Source organism: Tamandua tetradactyla, chromosome 12, assembly GCF_023851605.1.
Source record: "Tamandua tetradactyla isolate mTamTet1 chromosome 12, mTamTet1.pri, whole genome shotgun sequence".
In the NCBI taxonomy this organism is placed as follows: Eukaryota; Metazoa; Chordata; class Mammalia; order Pilosa; family Myrmecophagidae; genus Tamandua; species Tamandua tetradactyla.
The window spans coordinates 37,045,711-37,070,253 of record NC_135338.1 but is presented as its reverse complement, the minus strand read 5'-3'; the positions used below and the strand labels follow the sequence as shown (position 1 = coordinate 37,070,253).

The following is a 24,543-nucleotide window of genomic DNA, read 5'->3' as shown; positions in this document are numbered from 1 at the left end:
AGAAACCTATATGCTCAGACATTGCTGGTGGTATTGTGTGTGAAAAAACAAGTTAGAAGAATCTGCTAAGCAGAGGGTGGATCGGGAGAGCAGAAGGTATTCCAGTAGAGCATGGGTCAAAGGCACAGCTGTGACAAGTGGAGAGTAGGAGACGTTGCAGGAAATGTTTAGAGGGGAGATTAAAAGAGTTAGTTGGAGCCAGGTTGTAAGGGTAATTCGTGTCATATGTAGAGGAGTGTGGGTGTGGTCCTATAGGCAATGGGAATTCATCTAGATAAAAAATAAGGAGATTTTTCATCTTAGAAAGGTAATCTTCATGGCAATGAGGAGAATGGATTGAAAATACAGTAGCAGATGGAAAAAGCACAATTAAGATTTTAGCTTAATAGTTCATACAAAGATGATAAAGGCATGGAAAACAAAACATGCTAATGAGATTTTGATAAGGCTTGGTGGCCAAGAGATTGTGAGAAGTAAGGGAAAAGAAGAACTTAAGGATTTGTACCGATTTCTAAGTGGCAGCTAGGGTAATACTGAATACTTATTTAATAGAAATAAGGATCAAAGGAGAAGAATGAGCAGGGAATATCCTTAGTGTAATTTGGGTCATAATATTTTAAGTGTCTGTAGGGTATCCAGGTAGAGATGTCTAGCATGGAACTGAGATTGAGAGTAGAATTAGGGTGTGAGAGAAAGAGATGTAGGAGGTCATAGTGAAGTAATGAGAAGGCCATTGGCCCCAGGAAGCATCAGTGTAGGGTGGAGAAAATAGAAGAGAAAGGGACACAGGGCAGCCACAGGAATATGATAAGAAACAGAAGAAAGTGCTGTTAGAAGCCAGAGCAGGAAAATGTTTCAAGAAGAGAAGGGTCAGTCAAATCAAATAGGTACAGGATTTGACAATTAAGAGATATAGTTGAAGCCAGGAAGCTATCTTTGGTATAGTGGTGTAAGCAAAAGCTGAATTGCAATGATGAAAGAAAGTAAAGACAGCAAATACTGAGTCCTTTTTCAAAAGTTTGATTGTAAAGAGAAGGAGAGATAGGGGGTGTAAGAGGTAGTACATAAGCAAGGCAGCTTGATTGTGAGGTAGAACTGGGAATTGGATTTTGTTTTTAAGTATGTGGAAATGTTGAACTTGTTGCAATCAGGAGGAAGAAACAAGGATAGAGGAGAACTTGTTATAAGAGAGGAAAATTATTCACAGAGAAAGCTTCAGAATTTGTCAGAATTGGGTAATAGTATGGAGAGAATTAGTCTGGGTGGAAAGAAATAGGACTACTTCTGAAACTAGAAGCGAGGATGGGGTGAAGGAATAGAGAAGTTTAGAGTGTAGGGAAGGAAAGTTGAAATTTTGTTCATTGGGTCATTTGATCAAGCCTCTTCTTTTCTCATTGACTGGGAAGGAAATAAGAGCCAGGACTAAGAACTGTATATGAATGGTAAGGATTTTACATGAATGGTTAACATATACAACAATAGCTGGAATGTTAGATAAGACTGAACATATACAAGATAGCAAAAAGATTTTAGCATTTGCCAGTGGAGCAATTGCAGTAGTTGACTGGGAGGTTCCGGTTGAGCACATAGGAAAACAGAGCCCTCAAATACTTAAAAAAAAAACACACACACACAGGGCTCTGGAGACAGAGGATAGAAGTTCAGGTTTAATGGAAATGAAAATAGAAAAGGAAGAAGGTCAGATTGTTGAGGTGATTCAGGGAAGTATTTCCATTCACAGTTATGAAGGACACAATTCACAAGCCTTTACAAGTAATTGAGGATGCACGGATGGTTCAGTATAAATGCTCGCCTTCGATATAGGAGACCCGGGTTTGATTCCCAGACCATGCACCCCCCCCCCCCAAAAAAAAAGTAATTGATAAACAAATACCTGCAGTTTTTATCATAAACAATCTTCAGGCTTTATTCTGTCCTGAGTAAGTAGTTTTGTTTTTAAAGTAACTCACTAATGTCTCTTGGAGATAAGAAAGAAAAGAAAATACCAATGCTTCATTATGGCCCCCAAATTCTGTACTAAGCTGAGAGCAGTCAAGAAGGACAGGGTTCATTTCCACCCAGTTATGGTTCAGTTGGAAGTGGTGCTGTAGAAAATAATTGCTGAGAGAACTGTCAGCACTTATGTAAAGCACTATTCATGACAGAGAGTGAGCAAACTGCTATGTGGGCCCATTCACCAGGGAAGCAGATAGTGCCTAGAGGAGGCAGTGGGAATAGGGAGCATAGAGCATTTCTTTTTGTAGAGAGAACCAGTCATTTGGGTCATGCTTGCTTGAAATCATTCTTCAGGATAATTGGATAAAGATTTAAAGTTAGGTTAGGTGCCAACATATTTCCTGTATTGTTCAGTGTGGATATGGAAGCTTCATTGCCACTGAGCATTCTTGGTCTTCTTTTTTGTTGTTGTTGTTTTTTTGCATAGGCAGACACCAGGAATAGAATCCGGGTCTCCGGCATATGGCAGACAAGAACTCTGCCTACTTAGCCACCATGGCCCACCCCCTTGTCTTCTTTTGAACAAGTCAGACTTAAGAATAAAACAGCCCATCCCTTTCTGCAATCCTTCGGTATTTTCTGCTTGAAAATAATCTAGAAACATGTAAATTTGTTTTTGGTCTTATACCATTTGCAGTGCTCAAGATGAACTTTTTGGACTATTTCTTACCCAAGGAACCCATGGGACTAGAGCAGCCCTTAAGTAGTATTTAGAAAAAGAAAGTGTAGAGTTTGCTAGTCCTATGCTCACATCTTGAAAGGAAGTGTTACAGCAGTTGTTGCTAGGGCTTCCAGCAAATATAGAGGCAGAAATTGCAATTGAGTTATCAGAAGAAGATAGGAAATGAAAGGGGGAATCTTGTGCCTGAATGGGGCTAACACATTACCAAATATATATGTATTCCCTTACAAAATGGCACAAACATAACTTATCTTTCACTTAACAATGTTTAAATTTTATTTTGTTTTTTCTTTTTGCTATGAAGACCGGGCTTAATACTTTTGAAAGTAAGGCTTCTTTGACTTGCTTCCATCCTTGGGCAAATCATGTTCTCAGATTTTTTTTCCCTCTGTAATAAAAGGCAAAGCTCAAAGCTTTTTTTATAGTGATATAGTTAGGGTAGAAAAGAGATGGTACTTTACCTTCTTACAGAAAAGAACTAAATTAGAGAAAGTATATTACAGGGTTTCTTATACATGCTTCTTATTATAATTTTGATAAATTTTATTGTAAATAATTCCATAAGTCTTTTTTAATTATAATTATCCCGTTTTTGAAGAACATTAGACTGAATCTTTTTGGCAAAGAAGAGCTTGTTAGAAGCATATTAACTTTCTAAAATACTCCAAAGCTGCATTATTGTTATCTTTATTGTTCAAATTAGTCTGGTTTCGATATGTTTTAACAATATGGGCTCTTTGTCAAGATTAAAATAATCTGTTATTGAGCTAGAAAGACATATGAAGGTTTTGGTTTTAAAATTTTAACTAAAATAGTGGATTTCAAAGTGGGGTCCCAGACCAGTGGCATGAGCATCACTTGGGAATGTGTCAGAAATGCACATTTTCAAGCCCCACCCTACTGAATCAGAATTTATAAGGTTGAGCCCAGTCATGTATGGATTTGTGCGTGTATGTGTGTGTGTGTTTTGGTCTTGTTTTATTAAAAAGTTGTGGGTTTACAGAAAAATTATGCATAAAATACAAGGTTCCCATATACCACCATGTGAAAGCACATGTTTATAATTGTACCATTAACTATAATCCGTGGTTTAAGTCAGGTTTTACTGTTTATGTTGTGCAGTTCCATAGATTTTTTTTTTATTCAAGTGTATTTATACAACCTCAAATTTTCCCTTTTAACCACATTCATACACATATCACTGCTGTTAATTACATTCACAATGTTCTGCTGCCATCAGCACCGTCCATTCAGTCATGTATGTTTTAACAAGCCCTGTAGGTGATTCTGATGACACTGAAGTTTGAGAACCAATGAGTGAAAACTAAGCTTCTTCTATAACTCTTCTTTTTGCCATCTAGATACTAATGGCACCATCTAGTTTGAGTTCTGGATTCTATTTCTTGAAAGTCAAATAGAATAGATCAGCCCCGTCAGGTTGTTATGTAACTCTGGAACCACATTTATATTACTATTAAACCCAAATCCATATGAGACCAGAAATAAGAGGTCATTCTTACTTTCCTGCCTCAGGCTATTAAATTGAACATGTTCTCTAAAGAGGAATGTTAGTGAGTTTTTATTTGTACCCATAGCTGAAGAAACATTAGTAGAATTCAGGTTGCATTAATAACATTGTCGTCATTGTTGTTATTTAATTTTTTACCATCAAAAATAAATAAGTAATCAGTGATTGTTATCATAAATATGGAGATACTAACTTTGGAGACTTGAATTGTGAACAAAGCTATAATAAAAACTTAGTAGGTGTTCAGATCACCTAGTTACAGTCATTACCCAAGCCCTACGTAACTTTTCCCCTAAATTGTTAACAGTTGTCTGTCACCTGTTGTGTCAGGGGTCCCTAATACTACCCCCACTTTCAGTGATCAAGTAGGAGAACTCACAGGACTCATTATGTAGTCATTCTCAACAGCTACAAAATTTTTTTATTCTTTTTTTATTTGTTCTCATTTTTCTAACAGCTACAACTTATTTATTATAATAAAAGTGTACAAAGCTGAATCAGCAAAGGGAAAAGGTATATGGAGTGAAATCCAGGGGAAATCAGACTCAAGCTTCTAAGGTTCCTTTCCCAATCATACAGAACGTGCTTAATTCCCCTCGTAACTAGTGGTAATAACCCATGTAAAATGTTGTCTCCTAGGGAATTTCATTAGAAGCTCAGAACCCAGGTTTTAATTGGGTATGTGTCTGTTTGACATGTACCAAAATCCCAGACTCCCAGAAGGAAAGCATGTGTTCAGTATAAATCATATTGTTTGAATATGCAGTTTAAGCACAGTGAACCACTCTTAGCAGTTTGGGGAATGGTGGTAACTCTGAAAAATTCAAGTTCCAGATGTCAGCCAATGCCGAACTTTGTAAACAGGACTTTCAAAAGATAGAATGTGAGGGTACAGGGGTGGTGCAGTGATAGAGTACGCACTTTCCATGCAGGAGATCTGGGTTCAATTTCCGGACCATATACCTTTAAAAAAAAAAATGAAAAGATAGGGTGAACTCTTCTATGCTGGGGACCCCAGGCCAGACCCCAATGCCAGCAGCCAGGAGTGCTTATTTTTAAGGAACTGCACTTCATCTCCCTACACACCATGCATAAATTCTGTCTGGAGGTACTCCAAGAAAAGCCTAGGCTGAATGTCTTGATCAACAACGCATGGGTCTTCTAGTGTCCTGCATGAAGACTGGAGATGGATTTCAGATGCAGTTTAGACTAAACCATCTGGGCTGCTTCCTACTCGCCAATCTTCTCAGACTCCACAGAAGTTCAGCTCCCATCAGGATTCTGGTAGTTTCTTCCAAACAGTATAAATATGGAGATACTAACTTTGGAGACTTGAATTGTGAACAAAGCTATAATAAAAACTTTTCTTTTAGACTTCCGGGAAGATGGCTGAATAGAGTAGATCAAAATTAGCTCTGCTCCACAGAAAAATTAGAGAAAGGACAGGTCGGCGACTGAGGTGGTGATTCGGAAGTACAGCTGACCTGGTAGAGCCTTTTGCACCTCATAGGACACCCTGATTGCAAAGGCTAAGGAATTGAGAAGCAGAAAGCTGGAGCCTGGCGTGGAGCCTATGGGACTACATGATTGGAGCCTGGGACTAGGAAGTAAGCCAGGCTGCATTCCTTGGGTGTGCTACCCTCACCAGCCCAGCCCTATGACTGGCAACTCTCCCCACAACCCATGTACCCGAACCTACCCACCCATTCCCATTCCCTACATTCCTGGTGCCCCCACTCCACCAGCACATACCTGCCCCATACCTCCACCCCAAATGCAGCCCAACCCACCTCTCCTATACCCCTCCCAAGCACTACCTCCCCTTCCCTGTTCCCTGCAGGCTGTTGACAGTGCATAAAGGCTACGGCCACTAACCTCCATAACCAGGCTACCCCTGTCCCCTTGCCCATAATATCACGCAGCCCCACCTCATCACCCTGGAGCTCTGCACATCAATGTACGGCACTCCTAGGGTGTGGATGCTCACGGGCCCCCAACCACATCATTCAGCTCTGTAAACCACACTTTACAGCAATCCTAGAACTGCACATACACCCAGCCCTCAGCCACACTTCCCAACTCTGAGAAAGTGCTGACCTGCGCAGCTAGGTCACATCAGCCCCCAATCCACAGAGGTATAACACTGACCTGCTGCCACAACTCTACGCATGTGCACAAAGGGCCCTGTGCCTTAGACCAGCACACACCAGGGTTTTGCCCCTCTTAGGCCAGTGCACCCACACGGCTACATCTTTCCTGGCCACTGCGCACCTGTGTTCACAAGCGTCAGCATAACATCCCCAACCTGCACCTATACCTGCCGTGAAATAAATCACCGCACTGAAGCCCCACCCCATACCCTCCTCCCTGCTGTACAACCATCCCACAAACACAAGGCCTTAGACTACTCAAAGAAATAAATCAACTCCCACAGTAAATCAAGATATTTACATGCCACAAAGACAGCAGATCACCAAGCATATCACAGTGCAGGCAGATATAACCCTGCCTAATGACCAAATTAAAACACCAGAGGAGACACAGACATTGAAACAACTAATCAAAGATGTTCATCCAACTCTACTTAATAAAATAAGTGGGACAGCAAATGACATAAAGGAGATCAAGAAGACAGTAGGAGAGCATAAAGAGGAATTTGAAAGAATAAATAGAAAAATAGCGGATATCACAGAAATTAAAGAATCTGTTGACCAAATAAAAAACATACCAGAGGCACACAATACCAGATTTGAAGAGACAGAAGAAAAAATAAGTGATACAGAGGACAGGATAACTGACTTCGAAGACTCAAAACAGCAAATGGCAAAAAAAGATGGAAAAAAGTGAATTGGATCTCAGGGAAATGATAGACAAAACAGAGAATACAAATGTAAGAATCATTGGTGTCCCAGAAGGAGAAGAGAGGAGTAAAGGGCTAGGAAGAGTAGTTGAGGATATAATGGGGGAGAACCTCCCAACCATCATAAAGGACATAAATATACAAGTCAGAGAAGCCCAGCGAATTCCAAACAGAATAAATCCAAATAGCCCTTCCCCAGGGTGCATACTAATCATTCTGTCAAATGGCGAAGAGAAGCAGAAAATCCTGAAAGCAGCAAGAGAAAAACAATCTACTACATGCAAAGGAAACCACATAAGACTGAGTTCAGACTACTCAACTAGCACCCTGGAGATGAGAAGGCAGTGATATAATATATTCAAGATCCTGAAAGAGAAGCTTCCAGCCAGGAATTTTGCACCCAGCCATATTGTCCTTCAAAATTAAGGGAGACAAAAGTTTCACAGGTAAAGAAGTCCTGAAAGAATTTGTCAACAAGAGACCTGTCCTACAAGAAATACTAAAAGGAGTTCTGCCAATTGAAAAAAAAGACAGGAGAGGGAGGTCTGGAGGAGGCCACAGAATTGAAGAGTACCACTAAGGGTAATTTTGGAATACAAAGAGAAAAAGGGGAAAGAATATATAGATCTGACAATAAAAAAGATAAGATGGTAGAATCAAGAAACGGTTTTTCAGTAATAACTTTGAATGTTAACGGACTAAATGTACCAATTAAAAAACGCAGATTGGCAGAATGGAGTAAGAAGCATAATCCAGCTATATACTGCTTACAAGAGACTCATCTTAGACTCAAGGGTACAAATAGATTGAAAGTGAAAGGATGGAGAAAGATTTTTCCACGCAAGTTGTAACCGAAAGAAAGCAGGAGTAGCTATACTAATATCGGACAAAATAGACTTTAAATGTAAAGACATCAGAAGTGACAGAGAAGGATACTCTATACTAATTAAAGGGTCAATTCAGCAAGAAGATATAAAAATCATAAATGTTTATGCTCCCAATCAAGGAGCTCCAAAATACGTGAGACAGACGTTGACAAAAGTGAAGGAAGCGATACATGTTTCAACAATAATAGTAGGAGATTTCAGTACCCCACACTCCTCTGTAGATAGAACAAGCAGACGGGAGATAAGCAAGGAAATAGAAAAGTTAAATAACTTGATAAATGAATTAGACCTAACAGGTCACTGCACCCCAAAGCACAAGGATATACATACTTTAGTGTTCCTGAAACATTCTCCAGGATAGACCATATGCTGAGGCACGAAACAGGTCTTTATAAATTTAAAAACAATGAAATTATTCAAAGCACTTTCTCTGATCACAATGGGATGAAGCTGGCTCTCAGAAACCACCAAAGAATGAGAAAATTCATAAATACATGGAGATTAAAAAACACACTCCTTGTACAAGGATAGTTATTAAATGCACAAATTAAAAAAAAAATGTTTTTGTATGAGGAAAAGCAAAGGAATGTCCTATTGCAGGGTGATGAAAATAGATGGTAATTCATATTTTAAAACTTTAACTTATATACAAGACTAAAGCAAAAAGTGTTTCTTTGGTATAAAAGTTATATTTTGACTAGTACATCTCCTAATATAATGTATATGGACAGTTTAATTGAACACCATAAGTACATGGAACCTTGAGTAGGGCATGAGATTTTGTAGGTTTGTCCGGAGTGATGCCCTCATAAATCCCAGAGTGATTTGAGCAGATATAAGAACGTATTTGCAAAGTCCTCTTGGGGAAATGGTGAAAAAGGAAAGTTCAGCTTCCCCATATGGAGGCCTGATATTCTCGCCAGCAGTGAGGACAACAAAATCAGTAGGCTGAACCCTCAATCTTGGGGTTTTTCATATGAAGCATGTCCCTGCAAAGGATAGGCCAAGCCTACTTAAAATTAGGCCTAAGAGTCACCCCCAGAGGACCTCTTTTGTTGCTCAGATGTGGCCTATCTCTCTCATTCAACACAGCAAGCAAACTCACTGCCCTCCCCCTCACTACATGCGACATGACTCCCAGGGGTATAAACCTCTCTGGCAATGTGGGACAGAAATCCTAAAATGAGCTGGAACTCAACATCAAGGGATTGAGAAAACCTTGACTGAAAGGGGAAAGAGAGAAATGAGACAAAGTGGCAGAGGCTGAGAGATTTCAGAGTTGAGGGGTTATCCTGGAGGTTATTCTTACGTATTATATAGATATCCCCTTTTTAGTTAAGGTGTATTAGAGAGGCTAGAGAAAAGTGCCTGAAATTGTAGAGCTGTGTTCCAGTAGCCATGTTTCTTGAAGATGATTGTATAATGATATGGCTTTCACAATGTGATTGTGTGATTGTGAAAACCTTGTGTCTGATGCTCCTTTTATCTACGGTATGGACAGATGTGTAAAACATATAGATTAAACATAAATAAATGGGGGAAATGTTAAAATAAAATATATATGTATATTGATATTGGGTAGATAGAAATACTAATGGTCAATGAGAGGGAGGGATAAGAGGTATGGTATGTATGAGATTTTACTTTTTATTTCTTTTTCTGGAGTGGTGCAAATGTTCTAGAAAATGATCATGATGATGAATATACAACTATGTGATGATATTGTGAGCCATTGATTGTACACCATGTATGGAGTGGTTTGTATGTTAAGAAGGTATGTGCTTGTATGTTTTATCAATAAAAATTTAAATAAATAAATAAATAATGAGGGAACAAATATTAAAATAAATTGGATAGAGGGAAATACTAGTGTTCAGTGAGAGAGAGGGTAAGGGGTATGGTATGTATGAGTTTTTTTTTTTTCTTTTTCTGGAGTAATGTCAATATTCTGAGAAATGATCATGGTGATAAATATGCAACAATGTGTATATTTGTGTGATGATATTGTGAACCATTGATTGCACACCAAGTATGGAATGTTTATATGTTAAGAATGTTCACATTGTATGTTGATTGATTTTATTAATAAAAATTTAAACACACACACACACTCTCTTAATTGACCAGTGGGTCAAAGAAGAAATGACTAGAGAAGTCAGTAGCTATCTGGAGATGAATGAAAATGAAAATACAACTTATCAGAACTTATGGAATGCAGCAAAGGCTGTGCTGAGAAGAAAATTTATTGTCCTAAATGCCTATATTAAAAAACAAGAAAAAGCAAAAACAGAGGACTTAACAGCCCATCTGGAGGAACTTGAGAAAGAACAGCAAACTAATCCCAAAGCAAACAGAAAAAAGAGAAATAACAAACATTAAAGCAGAGATAAGTGAATGGGAGAACAAAGAATAGAAAGAATCAATAAAACCAAAAGTTGATTCTTTAAGAAAATCATTAAAATTGATGGGCCACTAGCAAGACTGACAAAAAAAAAACAGACAGGGTGCAAATAAAATCAGACATGAGAAGGGGTACGTTCCCACAGACCCTGAAGAAATAAAAGAAATCATAAGAGGATACTATGAACAACTATGCGCCAACAAACTAGACAACTTAGATGAAATGGACAAATTCCTGGAGACACGCAAACAAGCTACACTGACTCAGGAAGAAATAGAAGATCTCAACAAACCAATCACAAAGAGATTCAATCAGTCATCAGAACTCTTCCTACAAAAAAAACCCAGGGCCAGATGGCTTCACAGGGGAATTTTATCAAACATTCCAAAAAGAACTAACACCAATCCTGCTCAAACTTTTCCAAAAATTGAGGAAGAAGGAACACTACCTAACTCATTTTATGAAGCTAATATTATTTTAATACCAAAACTGGGTGAAGATGTTATAAGAAAGGAAAACTACAGGCCAATCTCCATAATGAACATTGATGTAAAAATTCTCAATGAAATATTAGCAAATCAAATCCTACAACTCATTAAAAGAATTATACACCCTGACCAAGTAGGGTTTATACCAGGAATGCAAGGATGATTCAATGCAAGAAAATCAATTGATGTGATATAGCACATTAACAAATTGAAAGGGAAAAATCACATGATCATCTCAATTGATGCTGAAAACGTATTCGACAATATTCAGCATCCTTTTTTGATAAAAACACTCCAAAGATAGGAATCAAAGGCAACTACCTTAATATGATAAAGGGACTATATCAGAAACCAATAGCCAGCATCGTACTCAATGGAGAGAGACTGAAAGCTTTCCCCCTAAGATCAGGAACAAGACAAGGATGGCCACTGTCATCATCACATTATTCAACATTGTGATAGAAGTTCTAGCTAGAGCAATCAGGCAGGACAAAGAAATAAAAGGCATCCAGATTGGAAAGAAAGAAGTAATACTCTCATTATCTACAGATGATATGATACTATACTTGGAAGATCCTGAGAACTCTACAGCAAAGTTACTTAAGCTAATAAATTCAGCAAGTTGGCAGGATATAAAATTAATGTGCAAAAATCAGTAACATTTCTATACCTAAGCAGTGACCTAGTTGAGGAGTCAGTTAAGGAAAAAATTCCATTCAAAATTGCAACTAAAAGAATCAAGTACTTAGAAATGTACTTAACTAGGAACATAAGGACTTGTACACAGAAAACTGCATAACATAGCTAAAAGAAATCAAAGGAGATCTAAATAGGTGGAAAGACATTCCCAGTTCATGCATAGGAAGACTAAATATAGTTAAGATGTCAGTTCTCCTCAAATGGATCTACAGATTCAACACAATACCCATCATAATTTCAACAATCTACTTTGAAGATTTGGAAAAGCTAATTACCAAATTGATCTGGAAGGGAAAGAGACCCCAAATAGCTAAAAATATCCTAAAAAAGAAGAACGAAGTTGGAGGATTAACACTCCCTGACTTTAAAACCTGTTATAAAGCCACAGTGGTCAAAACAGCATGGTCCTGGCCATTAGAGAAAAGCAAATCAAAACCACAATGAGATATCATCTCACACCCACCAGAATGGCCATTATCAACAAAACAGAAAATGACAAGTGCTGGAGAGGATGCGGAGAAAGAGGCACACTTATCCAGTGTTGGTGGGAATGTCAAATGGTGCAACCACTGTGGAAGGCAGTTTGGCGGTTCCTCAAAAAGCTGAATATAGAATTACCATACGACCCAGCAATACCATTGCTGGGAATCTACTCAAAGGACTTAAGGGCAAAGACACAAACGGACATTTGCACACCAACGTTTATAGCAGCGTTATTTACAATTGCAGAGATGGAAACAGCCAAAATGTCCATCAACAGACGAGTGGCTAAACAAACTGTGGTATATACATACGATGGAATATTATGCAGCTTTAAGACAGGATAAACTTATGAAGCATGTAATAACATGGATGGACCTAGAGAACATTATGCTGAGTGAGTCTAGCCAAAACCTAAAAGACAAATACTGTATGGTCCCACTGATGTGAACCGACATTCGAGAATAAACTTGGAATATGTCATTGGTAACAGAGTCCAGCAGGAGTTAGAAACAGGGTAAGATAATGGGTAATTGGAGCTGAAGGGATACAGACTGTGCAACAGGACTAGATACAAAAACTCAAAAATGGACAGCACAATAATACCTAATTGTAAAGTAATCATGTTAAAACACTGAATGAAGCTGCATCTGAGCTATAAAAAAAAAAAAAAGAAAACCAGCATGGTACTGGCACAAAGATAGAATCATTGACCAATGGAATCGAGGGTGCAGAAATAGACCACCAAATCTATGGTCAACTGATTTTTGACAAGGCCTCAAAATCCTCTGAACTGGGACAAAATAGTCTTTTCAATAATTGGGCATGGAAGAACTCGATATCAATAGCCAAAAGAATGAAAGAGGACCCCTATCTTACACCCTACGCAGAAATTAACCCAAAGTGGATCAAACACCTAAGCATAAGAGCTAGCACCATAAAGCTTCCAGAAGAAAATGTAGGGAAACATCTTCAAAGTGTAGGAGGTAGCTTCCTAAACTTTACACCCAAAGCACAAGCAACAAAAAAGAAAAAATAGATAAATGGGAACTCCTCAAAATGAAATGCTTCTGCACCTCAAAAGACTATGAAAAAGGTGTAGAGACAGCGTGCTCAATGGGAGAAAATATTTGGAAATCACATATTGGACAGAGGTTTGATTTCCTGTATATACAAAGAAATCGTACAACTCAACAACAAAAGAACAAACAACCCAACAAAAAATAAATGAAAACTTTTGTTTTAGTAGGAGTAAATTGGCTAACATTTTTTTTTTTTTTTTTACCAGTGAACTTGCTCACTGCTAAAGCACAAACATTACTGTAAATGTTTTACATCCTGCTGTTGGATGAACTAATCTCACGGGGCAAGTAAACATTACACTATTGGTCAAACCACTTTTCAGTTTGGCTTTTTTCAAAACTCCTATACAAGGTGCCCAAACTGCTATTTATTTAACCTGTTCACTTGAGTTAGAAAGTATGTCAGTAAAGTACTTTGGGGATTGTAAAGAGGAAGAACTGTTAACCTAAGTTACGGATGAGTCTGTTGCAAGAAAACTCTGGAATATCAGTGAAGTGATAGTTGGCATATCAAAATAGGGGCAAGTGGTAAAAGAGAACTGTTTATAAAGCTGTCAGTTGTATCCGTGACCAGGAGTAAGGTGGCTTGATCACTTGATCCTTGAAATTGCATTTTTGATTTTACAATGGTACTGCAAAAAGTTTTATGTGGAGATTTTGAGGTAACCAAAAAGTTATTTTTCAGGTAATATAAAATACCAGCAAACATGTTTTAACCATGAACAATTTATAGTTGTTTGTTTTTTGTTTTGTTTTTGGCATGGACAACCTCCGGGAATCAAATATATCCTTTTTTTTCACAGTACATTTTTTAAATTATAATTGAACTAGCATGGGTTACAAATGGTATTAAAGAATTTAGTAACTGAAAAACAGATACTTGGAGAAGTTTCTTTACATATCTCCTAGTTTCATGGCCAAAGTGTCAAAAATTGTTACTATAATGATGATTTTTCTCTGGAAATAATGCCTAGAATATGTGTACAGTTCTTGCTTGGAATACTAATGAAACAAACAAACAGAAAAAAAGATGTCTCTTTTCTGCACACCTGTCATAAATAAATTTTCGTTTCTCCTATTCCTTTTAACTACTGGCCTAGAAGTATATCTGCCTCATGATGCCCTTCCTGAACATAAACTCTGAGGACAGATAGCATCTGTTCTTTAATCTCTTTGCCAAACATCAAAGTGGGTGCCACTTACAGTGTGGGCCTTCAATAAATTTCTTGCTTTTGCTCATGCTGTGTGCACATATTGTCACCTGCATTGCTGCCTATTTAAATGCTGGTCAGTCTTCAGTGCCATGCTCAACTTCCAATTCTGCTGCGAAGCCTTAACTGATTAGGCAACTGACTTTGAGCTCTCCTTTTTCTGAATTCTAGCAGCCCTCTAAGTCTCTGCTATTCATTTTAACACTGGATTTTATACTGAATTGAATTTTCCCTCATTCTTATATGCATCTGTCACCTCCTGTCAGAATATAAACTTCTAAAAGGCAAGGCGTCTCATCATTTTTTTCTAAACACCAGGGGTTCTTGGACAGAAGAAAAAGCTTTTGATTGATTAATGATGTAAATTACATAGAGAAAAATAACTCTAAGTTTATTAGACCTAGCATCTCATGATATTTAGAGATGAACCAAACAAAAAGAAAACTTCCTCTATAGAAAAAGCGTTGTTAAACCCATAGATTTATCAGACGAGGTAGAATTGCAGAAAGGGCACCTCTTGGTTTTGCAGAAACTTCCTATGGTTTGAACAAGGAGTGTCAGCACCAAATCCAGTACAGTGGTGCCTTAATTATTAGCTAAGCCTCAGATTATAAACTATATTATACACGGTTAAAGAAGTCACGTTAAACCATCTATTTTTGACTGCATGTATTTTGCCGAACTTTCTTTTCCTAATTTACCATTCTGGGAAACCGCTATCATTACTGAAATGGTGATAACTGTGAATAATCATACCCCATTTTTAGCAAATCAAATTGAACATGTTCTGTTACCCAAATTTTCAGTTACCCATAGTAGTCTTGTTCCATTTCCATTGAATAGGTAAGACATTTCTGTTGTTTCTCATTATTGAGATGTTAGAGACCATAGAGTGCTTAATCCAAATAAAGGTCTTTTGTTGCCATTTGAGATTAATAAATTCTCCAATCTTTGCAGGCATAAAGAAGTGAATAAACGGAGACCCAGAAGTTTATTAGAGAAACTGCGCTGGGTAACCTTGGGCTACCATTATAACTGGGACAGTAAGGTATATGAATTTTCTTGCTGATTCTGTTTTTTTCCCATTTTTGTGCTTCTTGGGGCCACGTGGTTGGATTTTTTCCTGGCAGGCTTAAAGTATATTATCTATTTGTAAGGAAATCTTTCATGTATTCCCACCTAAAACTTCTCAAAAGGAATGAATAATTTATCAAGAGAAAATTTCTTCTCACATGCCCTCAAATGATATTTCCTCAGAAGTCATCAATGCTTTCTCTGAATAGGTTTCAATAATAGATTTTTCTTTACTGCTTTCAAGAACAGTTCTCCATTATTGTGTTTATTGAGCTCTTTTCTGGATAATATATGCCTGAAGAAAAAAGATAGTATTCTCTTTCATCAACCTACAAAAGAACTTCCAAAAATCTAGATTCTCTTGCCTGCTGTGTAAGAGCTAGGCAGCAGAGACATGGGAAAGAAAATCTTACATTTAAAGTTCCATGTTTTCCTGAGGTGCAATTTCTTCTTTCCTGTCCTATATGCTTCTGAAAATGCTTCTATTATAATAGGAGCATAGTGCCTCTTTTTGCAATAAGATTTTGCCACCAAGTGGAAGGACTAGCTAAAAGAGTAAACTGAATAAACAGATTGGTATAGACCATCATCTCTGTCTAGTAACCAGTTACTTTCTAAAAAGCTCTATATAGTTTCATTCAACCCAACTTATTATTACAAATATATTATATGCTCAAAATAATGATGGCTGTTGCTCAAAATATATTCGGGATATCCTCCTTAATTTCACCTTTATAGATTTAATGGAAAACCAGAATATATTTATATTTGGAGAACTGGCCGTGTAATTTTCTTTGGGTCACACAGTCTGGGTTTGAATTCTGCCTCTAGTGATGATAATGCCTACTTGTCATTCCTGAGGTGGTTTTGAGGATTAAGTGATTAATACCTGTAAAGTGATTGTAACTGTGTCCAACTATTGTAAACAGTTAAATGATCCACACAATAAATTTTAGCTGTTGAGTTTTGTTTTGTTTTCAATTTTATTGTGGTAACTTAAAAAATTGGCCATTTTAACCATTTCTGAAGAGTATAGTTCAGTGGCATTAATTACATTTATAATATGCATATCACCACCATCCATTAAACTGTTGCTTTTATTATTGTTATTGTTATTCACCAGGAACTTCAAATTTTGCCTCATTTACCAAGAGAAGTGGGGAGTGAAAATTATGGTTTCTGAATGGGTAATCACCTGAAGTTAAAACTCACTTCTGGCCTAAGGAAATACATTCTTCCAAGAACTGTCACTTTCTGTGTCAGCTAGCATACTTCAGGGCATTAGTGGAGATTATGAAACAGAGTAGATTTCTTAGCCAGATTTGAGGTTGATTTACATCAGCAAAAGAAGTGTGAGAGAGGAGCATCACCACATAGGAAGAGTCTAGCAGGTAGCTCCAGGCGTATGTAGCCAAATTAGCCCTGAAGCTCATCTGCATAGGAAGCTATAAGTGGAAGTCTTATAACTGCAGCCTTGTCATTCCCATGAATTGCTAACCCACAGATTGTTTAGAGAAGTTGTACATTATGGCCTTTGATTTTTTTAGGGCAAAAGAATATTTGCGATTCTTAGGTGGTAAAAGCAATGCTTTTCAGCTGCCAGTTCAGAACTGTTCAGGGAGAAATAAGAAAATTATTTCCATTTTAAGGTCCTGTCTTGGGCACAGTATAATCAGAGTTTTAATTCAGATGTTTTGAGGATGTCATTCCAGCCAGTTGACCAGTGTAATTGACCGTAAGCTGTTTTCCAAGCTGAGAGCTCAAAAATCAAACTGGCTATGATATTTAAGATGCCTTTTTGTTTTTAATAAATGCTTTATTTTAAAATAGTTCTAGATTTACAAAAGAGGTGGGAAGATAGTACAGCGCTTTCCCGTATACCCCACACCCAGCTTCCCCTCCCTTTGGCATCTTAGTATGGTACCTTTGTCTACAATTAATGAACCAGTCTTGGCACATTATTATTAGCTAAAGTCCATACTTCATTCAGATTCCCTTAATTTTTACTTAATGCCCTTTTTTTGTTCTAGGATCGTGTCTAAGATACTACATTACATTTAGTTTTCATGCCTCCTTAGGTATTCCATTGCTGTAACAGTTTTGAGTTGCCTTTTTACTCTAATCCAGTTGGCATTAAAGTATAATAGAGGGTGATGTAGTAATTGCTTCATGTCCAGACTTCATGAAGGGTGAAGTAGTCTATTTTCACTGGATAGCCGCTGCATAGCACAGTGCCTGCCATATAGATGCTCTAATTCTCTGGGAGCCTCGAGAATGGATGAATAGATAGTACTATTTTAATATTATTTGTAAATTAGATGGTTTCAAAGTGGTATTCTAAGTTAGATGCTTTTTAAGTGGTAATGAATTTTATGCCACAGTTTCTTGTTTTCCTGAGATCATTGTTTTTCTTATTTTCTCTACTTTTACCAAAGAAATACTCAGCAGATCATTATACGCCTTTCCCTTCTGACCTGGCTTTCCTCTCAGAGCAAGTGGCCGCTGCCTGTGGATTTCAGGGTTTCCAAGCCGAAGCAGGTATCCTGAACTACTACCGCTTAGACTCCACACTAGGAATCCATGTAGACAAATCTGAACTAGATCACTCCAAACCTCTCCTGTCATTCAGGTGAGTTAAATCCAGTGATTTGGGGGTTACTTTTAACACTTTGTTATTTTTTCTAAGGCATATCTAAGCTACAATAAATAAATTAAAAAGTTGAAATTTTAAGAACATTTGGGCTCTCTATACATTTTCATTTACAGTACCTTAACTATGTACCATAAGTAAAATTAAGAGCACTGACCAAATTACAGTTGATATTTCTGCTTTAGATGTATAGAATATCTTAAAAGTGAACTAAGTCGAGTGTTTCAGTGGTAGAATGCTCGCCTTCTATGTAGGGGACCTGGGTTTGATTCCCGGTCCATGCACCCTAAAAAAAAAAAATAGTAAACTGGAATGACAAATATAGTAAAGTATTCAATTTTATTGGAATTCTTCAATCTTATAAAGATGCATCAGTAAAACAGTTGGATAAAGCTAAGATCCAATTTTTTAGTTTATTATTTAGCTGCTTTTTAGTATGTAAATTTTATTTTGAATCATTTATGTGAATTGTCATAAGTAAAGCAGCAGATCACAGATGGGTCACTCAGACACAAGCCAAAGGAGGAACGGTCTTAGCTAAGGAGGATTTAGGAGCAATAAATTGAACTGAAATCAGAATATAAAGCAATTCACAGTAACTTTCCTGATCATAGTTTAAAAACAAAACTTACTTGCTTATTGTTTTTACTTAATTTTTTTTATAGCTTTGGACAGTCTGCCATCTTTCTCCTGGGTGGCCTCAAAAGAGATGAGGCGCCCATAGCCATGTTTATGCACAGTGGTGACATCATGGTAATGTCAGGTTTCAGTCGCCTGTTGAACCATGCAGTCCCTCGAGTCCTTCCACATCCTGAGGGTGAAACCCTGCCTCGCTGCCTGGAGACGTCTCTCCCAGCTGTTCTTCCCACAGACTCTGTGGTGGAGCCCTGTTCTGTGGAGGACTGGCAGGTGTGCGCCAGCTACCTGAAAACTGCCCGTGTTAACATGACTGTCCGACAGGTACTGGCCGCAGATCAGAATTTCCCTTTGGAACCCATGGAAGAGAAAAAAAGGCACATCACCACGAGTTACTGTCATCTGGAAGCAGAAAATAGCCAAGTAAAATGGGCCAGATTAAACCCTGACAGCTGAGGGTTGGGGATCCCATTCTTTTACTCAGGCAGGTCTTATAACCATGCCATGGACTTCATCACCAAGACAAGCCACAAAAACAGGGAAAACCTCATCATGCATCACACTGTTGCCTTGAAACATCAATTTACTCGAAGAGTAATTGATTAACCACTTTGCCCAGCATATTTGATGTAGTCCAATCCTAGATAAATACTGATACTAAAGTATGTTGAGAATTCCAAGGAAGTCTGACCTTCACAAAGCCTTCTCAGCATCTTCCGTTACCTCTGAGAGAGGTAGAAGTGAGTTTCCATGGCTGTGGAGTCTTTGAATACCTCAGATTTAGGTGTACATTTTAATACTGGTGTATATTATAGGGACACATAGTGCCCCTCACCTTACTGTATCTGGTGACTTGTGGTTCAGTGAACCAGCCATGAGTCTCAGCTCCTCAAAGCATTCTTTGATCTTCCTTTCAGTCTTTTCTGGCCCTCATACAAGAACACTATACACGTCAAGATACTGGAACTGGAAACCTCATCCCCTAGAAAAGAAACAAAATCACAGCTATCTCTTTAGGCTAAAAGGTAAATATATGTAATATAAGCAAAAAGGAACACAAGTTTCTCCACATGTCTTTGAAGCCTCTATACTCTCCCTGTTGGTGTTAATGGGATTTTAATTGTTGGACTGAAAAACCCCGAGGGTGTTCTGTCAACTATTTTCTCCATGAATAAACTTAGTCGAATTTAAATTGAAGATCTCTATTTTCAAGGGTTAGTATATCTGCGATTTGTTTTTTCCTATTTTTATTTTCTATATTCTTCATACCATTGAAGCCCTAAAGCTGTTCCCCAACCTGCATCACCCTGCCCTGCCCGGAGAGCTTTTGTAGCATATGTCACAGAAGATGATATTTCTGAGTACTCCAGTCACCACTGTCTTTTCTGATAGTAGATGACTTGGAAAATGCATGATGCACTGAGTTTCATCTCAGTGCCCTTGCCAACTCAAGTATCCTGATCCAAGTTATTTTATATTTCTCTAGACTTATCTAAAATGATATTATCTAAAATGATAATATTTACAATCATCCTCCTTGGGTAGAGGGGGCATAGGATTTAAAATAGTTATAGGAATTTAGTGCTCCTTTCTAGAGACATAATATGCCAATATTGTTCTCTCAACATATGGCCTCTTAGACATATCCTAGCTTTTTTGTATGGAAGATTTTGATACCTGCTGCTTGTGACATATCTTGCTGAATTTGCATCTTTTCTATTCCTTGCTTTTTTTCCTTATCAGCATCGAATATTGAGTTCATATGTTAATCCTCAGTAGGTTTGTTTTTGTTTTTTTTAAGAATAGATATTAATATAGATTCATCCCTTTTCTATAAGTTGGGTTCCAAAGTACATGATAGGAAACATAGAATTACCACTGGAAAAATCATGTTAATTTTCCATAAGCTGTATTATATGTGACCCACTGTTCTGGTTTGCTAGCTGCTGGAATGCAACACACCAGAGACAGATTGGCTTTTAATAAAAGGGAATTTATTTTGTTAATTCTTCAGAGGAAACGCAGCTAACTTTCCACTGAGGTTCTTTCTTACGTGGAAGGCACAGGATGGTCTCTGCTGGTCTTCTCTCCAGGCCCCTGGGTTCCAACAACTTTCCCCGGGGTGAGTTCTTTCTGCATCTCCAAAGGCCTGGGCTGAGCTGCAAGTGCCGAGATGAGGAATGCCGAGCTGCTAGGCTGTGCTACATTGCGTTCTCCCATTTAAGCACCAGCCAGTTAAGTCAAACGTCACTCATTGCAGCAGACACGCCTCCTAGCCGCCTGCAGATGTAATTAGCAACAGATGAGGTTCACGTACCATTGGCTTGTGTCCGCAGCAACAGAACTAGGTATGCTCACCTGGCCAAGTTGACAACTGAATCTAACTAACACACCCACCAAAAACAAACCCACTATCATTTAGTAAACTCAACAGAGTCAGCATTAGAATAGATTGCTACTTCTTCAGTTGAATATCTCTTAAAGGCATTGGCTTCTGTTTAAGGATCATGTTTTTCAAAAATTACATTAAACTGTAGATTTACACTCCCATGAAGCATGCTTATTTTATGAGAGGTATGTGGAAATAGACCAACCAGATTCCTGTCTCCCATCCTCTGTTCTAGTGTATGTGTTCATTGAGTGGTATGGCAAACAAATGTTTGCACAATTAAATTTACTCGCTAACTTTTATTTGTACTTATTTTTGCAAAGCACATATACTTAAAGGTATAAACAATGCAACTCTGCTTATATTCTGTCTTTGACAGTATGTAAAATATTACACAACTCGGGGGAAAAAATGAAAAATTGGGGAAACAATTGCCCTGTGTTTATTGAGTTTTATTGGAACGTAGCCACACTTAAATGCATTTACGTATTTTCTGTGGCTACTTTCCTGCTATAACATCAGAACTGAGTGATTGCCACAGAAAATACATGACCCACAAATCCTAAAAGATACAGGATCTGGCCCTTTATGAGAAAGGCTTGCTGATGCCTAGGAAGGAATCTAAAACCAGGAAAAAGGGACCAAGGGGAAATTTTCTTTATTGTTATTTTATGCCAAAGGAAGAAACAGAAATACCAGAGTAATATTCACTACGAACTAGAATGTGCATGGTACCAAAAGTGGAGTCCTGAACATGTAAATTGCTATAGCTGTGGTAGTCAGTTGGGCAACTTGTAAAGTATAACTACATCCCCGTTTGGCCAGGGCAATCCTGGCTGTTTCCTTTTCCTCTAAGAAATAACTGGTTCAGTGATTATATGGTCATCCTAATTATGTCTTAAAATTTATACCCTTTGATCCAACAAATTTCACTTCTCAGAATTTGTTCTAGGGAAATAAATGATCAGCTGGGGTAAAAATGTTTTTAATAGTGAAAATTTGAAGTAAGTTCAGTGTCCAGTAACAAAGAACTGGTAAGTTCATGTATTCACCCAACAAATATTTATCAGGCCCTATTTTATGTGGGCAGCCACTGCACGAGGTACCTGCCTTCATGGAGCATAACTATACAGTGGAAAAACATACCCTTTAGAAAAACATTTAAAGATTTGGAGAAATATTTAGGTGAGAAAATCCAAGTATAAAACTATGCATACTGACCTAATATACAAAATGTTCACATATTAAAAAAATGGAAGGATATGTTTCCCAAAATGTCAATGATGGTGGGATTATAGTTATTATATTTGTGCGTGTTCTAGTTTGCTAGCTGCTGGAATGCAATATACCAGAAACAGAATGGCTTTTAAAAAAGGGAATTTAATAAGTTGCTAGTTTACAGTTCTAAGGCCGAGAAAATGTCCCAATTAAAACATGTATAGAAGTGTCCAATCTAAGGCATTCAGGGAAAGACACCTTGGTTCAAGAAAGCCGAAGTTCAGGGTTTCTCTCTCAAGTGAAAGGGCACCTGGCGAACACGGAGTTTCTCTCATCTGGAAGGACACATGGCGAACACGGCGTCATCTGCTAGCTTCTTCTCCTGGCTTCCTGTTTCATGAAGCTCCCTGGGAGGAGTTTTCCTTCTTCATCTCCAGAGGTCACTGGCTGGTGGAATCTGCTTCTCGTGACCATGTTGTTCTGCTCTGCTCTCTCTGAATCTCTGGCTTTCTCCAAAATGTTTCTTCTTATAGGATTCCAGTAAACTAAACAAGACCCACCCAAATGGGTGGAGACATGCCTCGTCACCTAATCCAGTTTAACAAACCACTCTTGATTAAATCACATCTCCAGGGAGATGATCTGATTACAGTTTAAAACATAACGAATAGGGATTAGAAGAAACAGCTGCCTTTACAAAATGGGATTAGGATTAAAACATGGCTTTTCTAGGGTACATACATCATTTCAAACCAGCACAGTCCACTTCTGTATTTCTGATTTTTTTTCACATCAAAAATGCTTTTTAAATCATTTCTTTAAAAAGAACAAATGTTTGGTTTTTTTAAGATAAGACTGACCTGGTAATTCTACCTCTACCTTAAATTTATTAGAATGCAAATCTAGGTACAGCACATTGTTTAATAAAAGGTAACTTGTTTGATCAAACTATTTTACATAATAAAATACTATATAGCCACTATGAAACATGTATTAGAGGAATATTTAATAATTGGGGGAAATGTTCCATATATTGAGAAAAAATGCTTAAAACAGTATGCAAAGTAGGCCATGCCCTTGATCTTGAAGCTTACTCTTGTGAAGCATATGTAGGTAGCAGAGAAGCTTAGCCTACCTATAGGTATGCCTAAGAGTTACTTCTGGAGGACCTCTTTTTGTTGCTCAGATGTGGCCTCACTCTCTAAACCCAACTCTGCAAGTGAAAACATTGCCCTCCCCCCTACATGGGCCATGACATCCAGGGGTGAAAGTCTCCCTGGCGACATGGGACATGACTCCCAGGGATGAATCTAGCACCATGGGATGAACAATTCCATCCTGACCAAAAGGGGGAAGAGAAGTGTAACTAATAAAGTATCAGTGGCAGAGAGTTCAAATAGAGTCGAGAGGCTGCTCTGGAGGTTGCTCTTATACAGGCTTAAATTAGACATTGCTGCTTATCTTAACCTGCCAAAGCCCAACGGGGACCATTCCAGCCAATCCTAAAGAACATCTACAGCAATATATTAGATTCCACAAGGGCTCCATGCGTTAGAGTAACTTTCCAGAAACCTACAACCTCCAGATGGGTCCTTGGTCCAGATAAGTCCTGAAACCTTATAGGGCCCAGCCTCTCCAGAACATCAGATAGTTCTATCCCCCTACCTATATTAGGGACAGACCCTTCCAACATGAAAAAGTTACAATGGCCATAGCCCAAGCACCCCTAAAGAGGGATAGAAAGATCAAAGGTGATGGTGGAGTTATACAGAGAAGACAGAGTTTAACGAATATGGCTGCTGAATCATTAAATTGATACCTCTTCTAGTCTCCAGTGTCTTAGAGCAGCTAGAAATAATAAACCTAGGAGAAATTGTGGAATTGTAACCCATATCACACCCTTGAAATATGTTCTACATCTAATTGTGCTGTGCTTTGAAATTTATTACTATTTTGTATATATTATTTTTCACAAAAAAGAAAAAAAGTCGATTGTGGCAATAAAAAAATATTTAAGCCTTCTAGCCTCCTCTTCTGGAGCAGCTAGAAGGAAAAATCTGAGAGAATTGTATGGCCCATGACAAACTCTGGGAGATCTGTCCTGTAACTGTTTGTTGAAGAGTGCTTTAAAAACTATTACTTTTATTTCTTTGTTTTGTATATATGTTATACTATACAATAAGAAAGTTAAATAAAAAAATGTATGCAAAGCATTTTAGCAATGTTTTAAAACTAAGTAGAT

The 24,543-nt window shown here is 37.9% G+C and overlaps 1 protein-coding gene across 2 annotated transcripts in view; it reads left to right on the top strand.

Moving 5' to 3' along the window:
* Positions 1–19,886, top strand: part of ALKBH1 (alkB homolog 1, histone H2A dioxygenase) — a 30,130-nt gene extending 10,244 nt beyond the window's left edge. For both annotated transcript variants that reach the window (XM_077123205.1, XM_077123204.1), the window contains exons 4-6: positions 15,292–15,382; positions 17,844–18,037; positions 18,724–19,886. In XM_077123205.1, the coding sequence (XP_076979320.1) occupies positions 15,292–15,382; positions 17,844–18,037; positions 18,724–19,150 (712 nt within the window). In that variant the 3' untranslated portion in view covers positions 19,151–19,886. The remainder of the gene's footprint in view (positions 1–15,291; positions 15,383–17,843; positions 18,038–18,723) is intronic.
* The last annotated feature ends 4,657 nt before the right edge of the window (positions 19,887–24,543 follow it).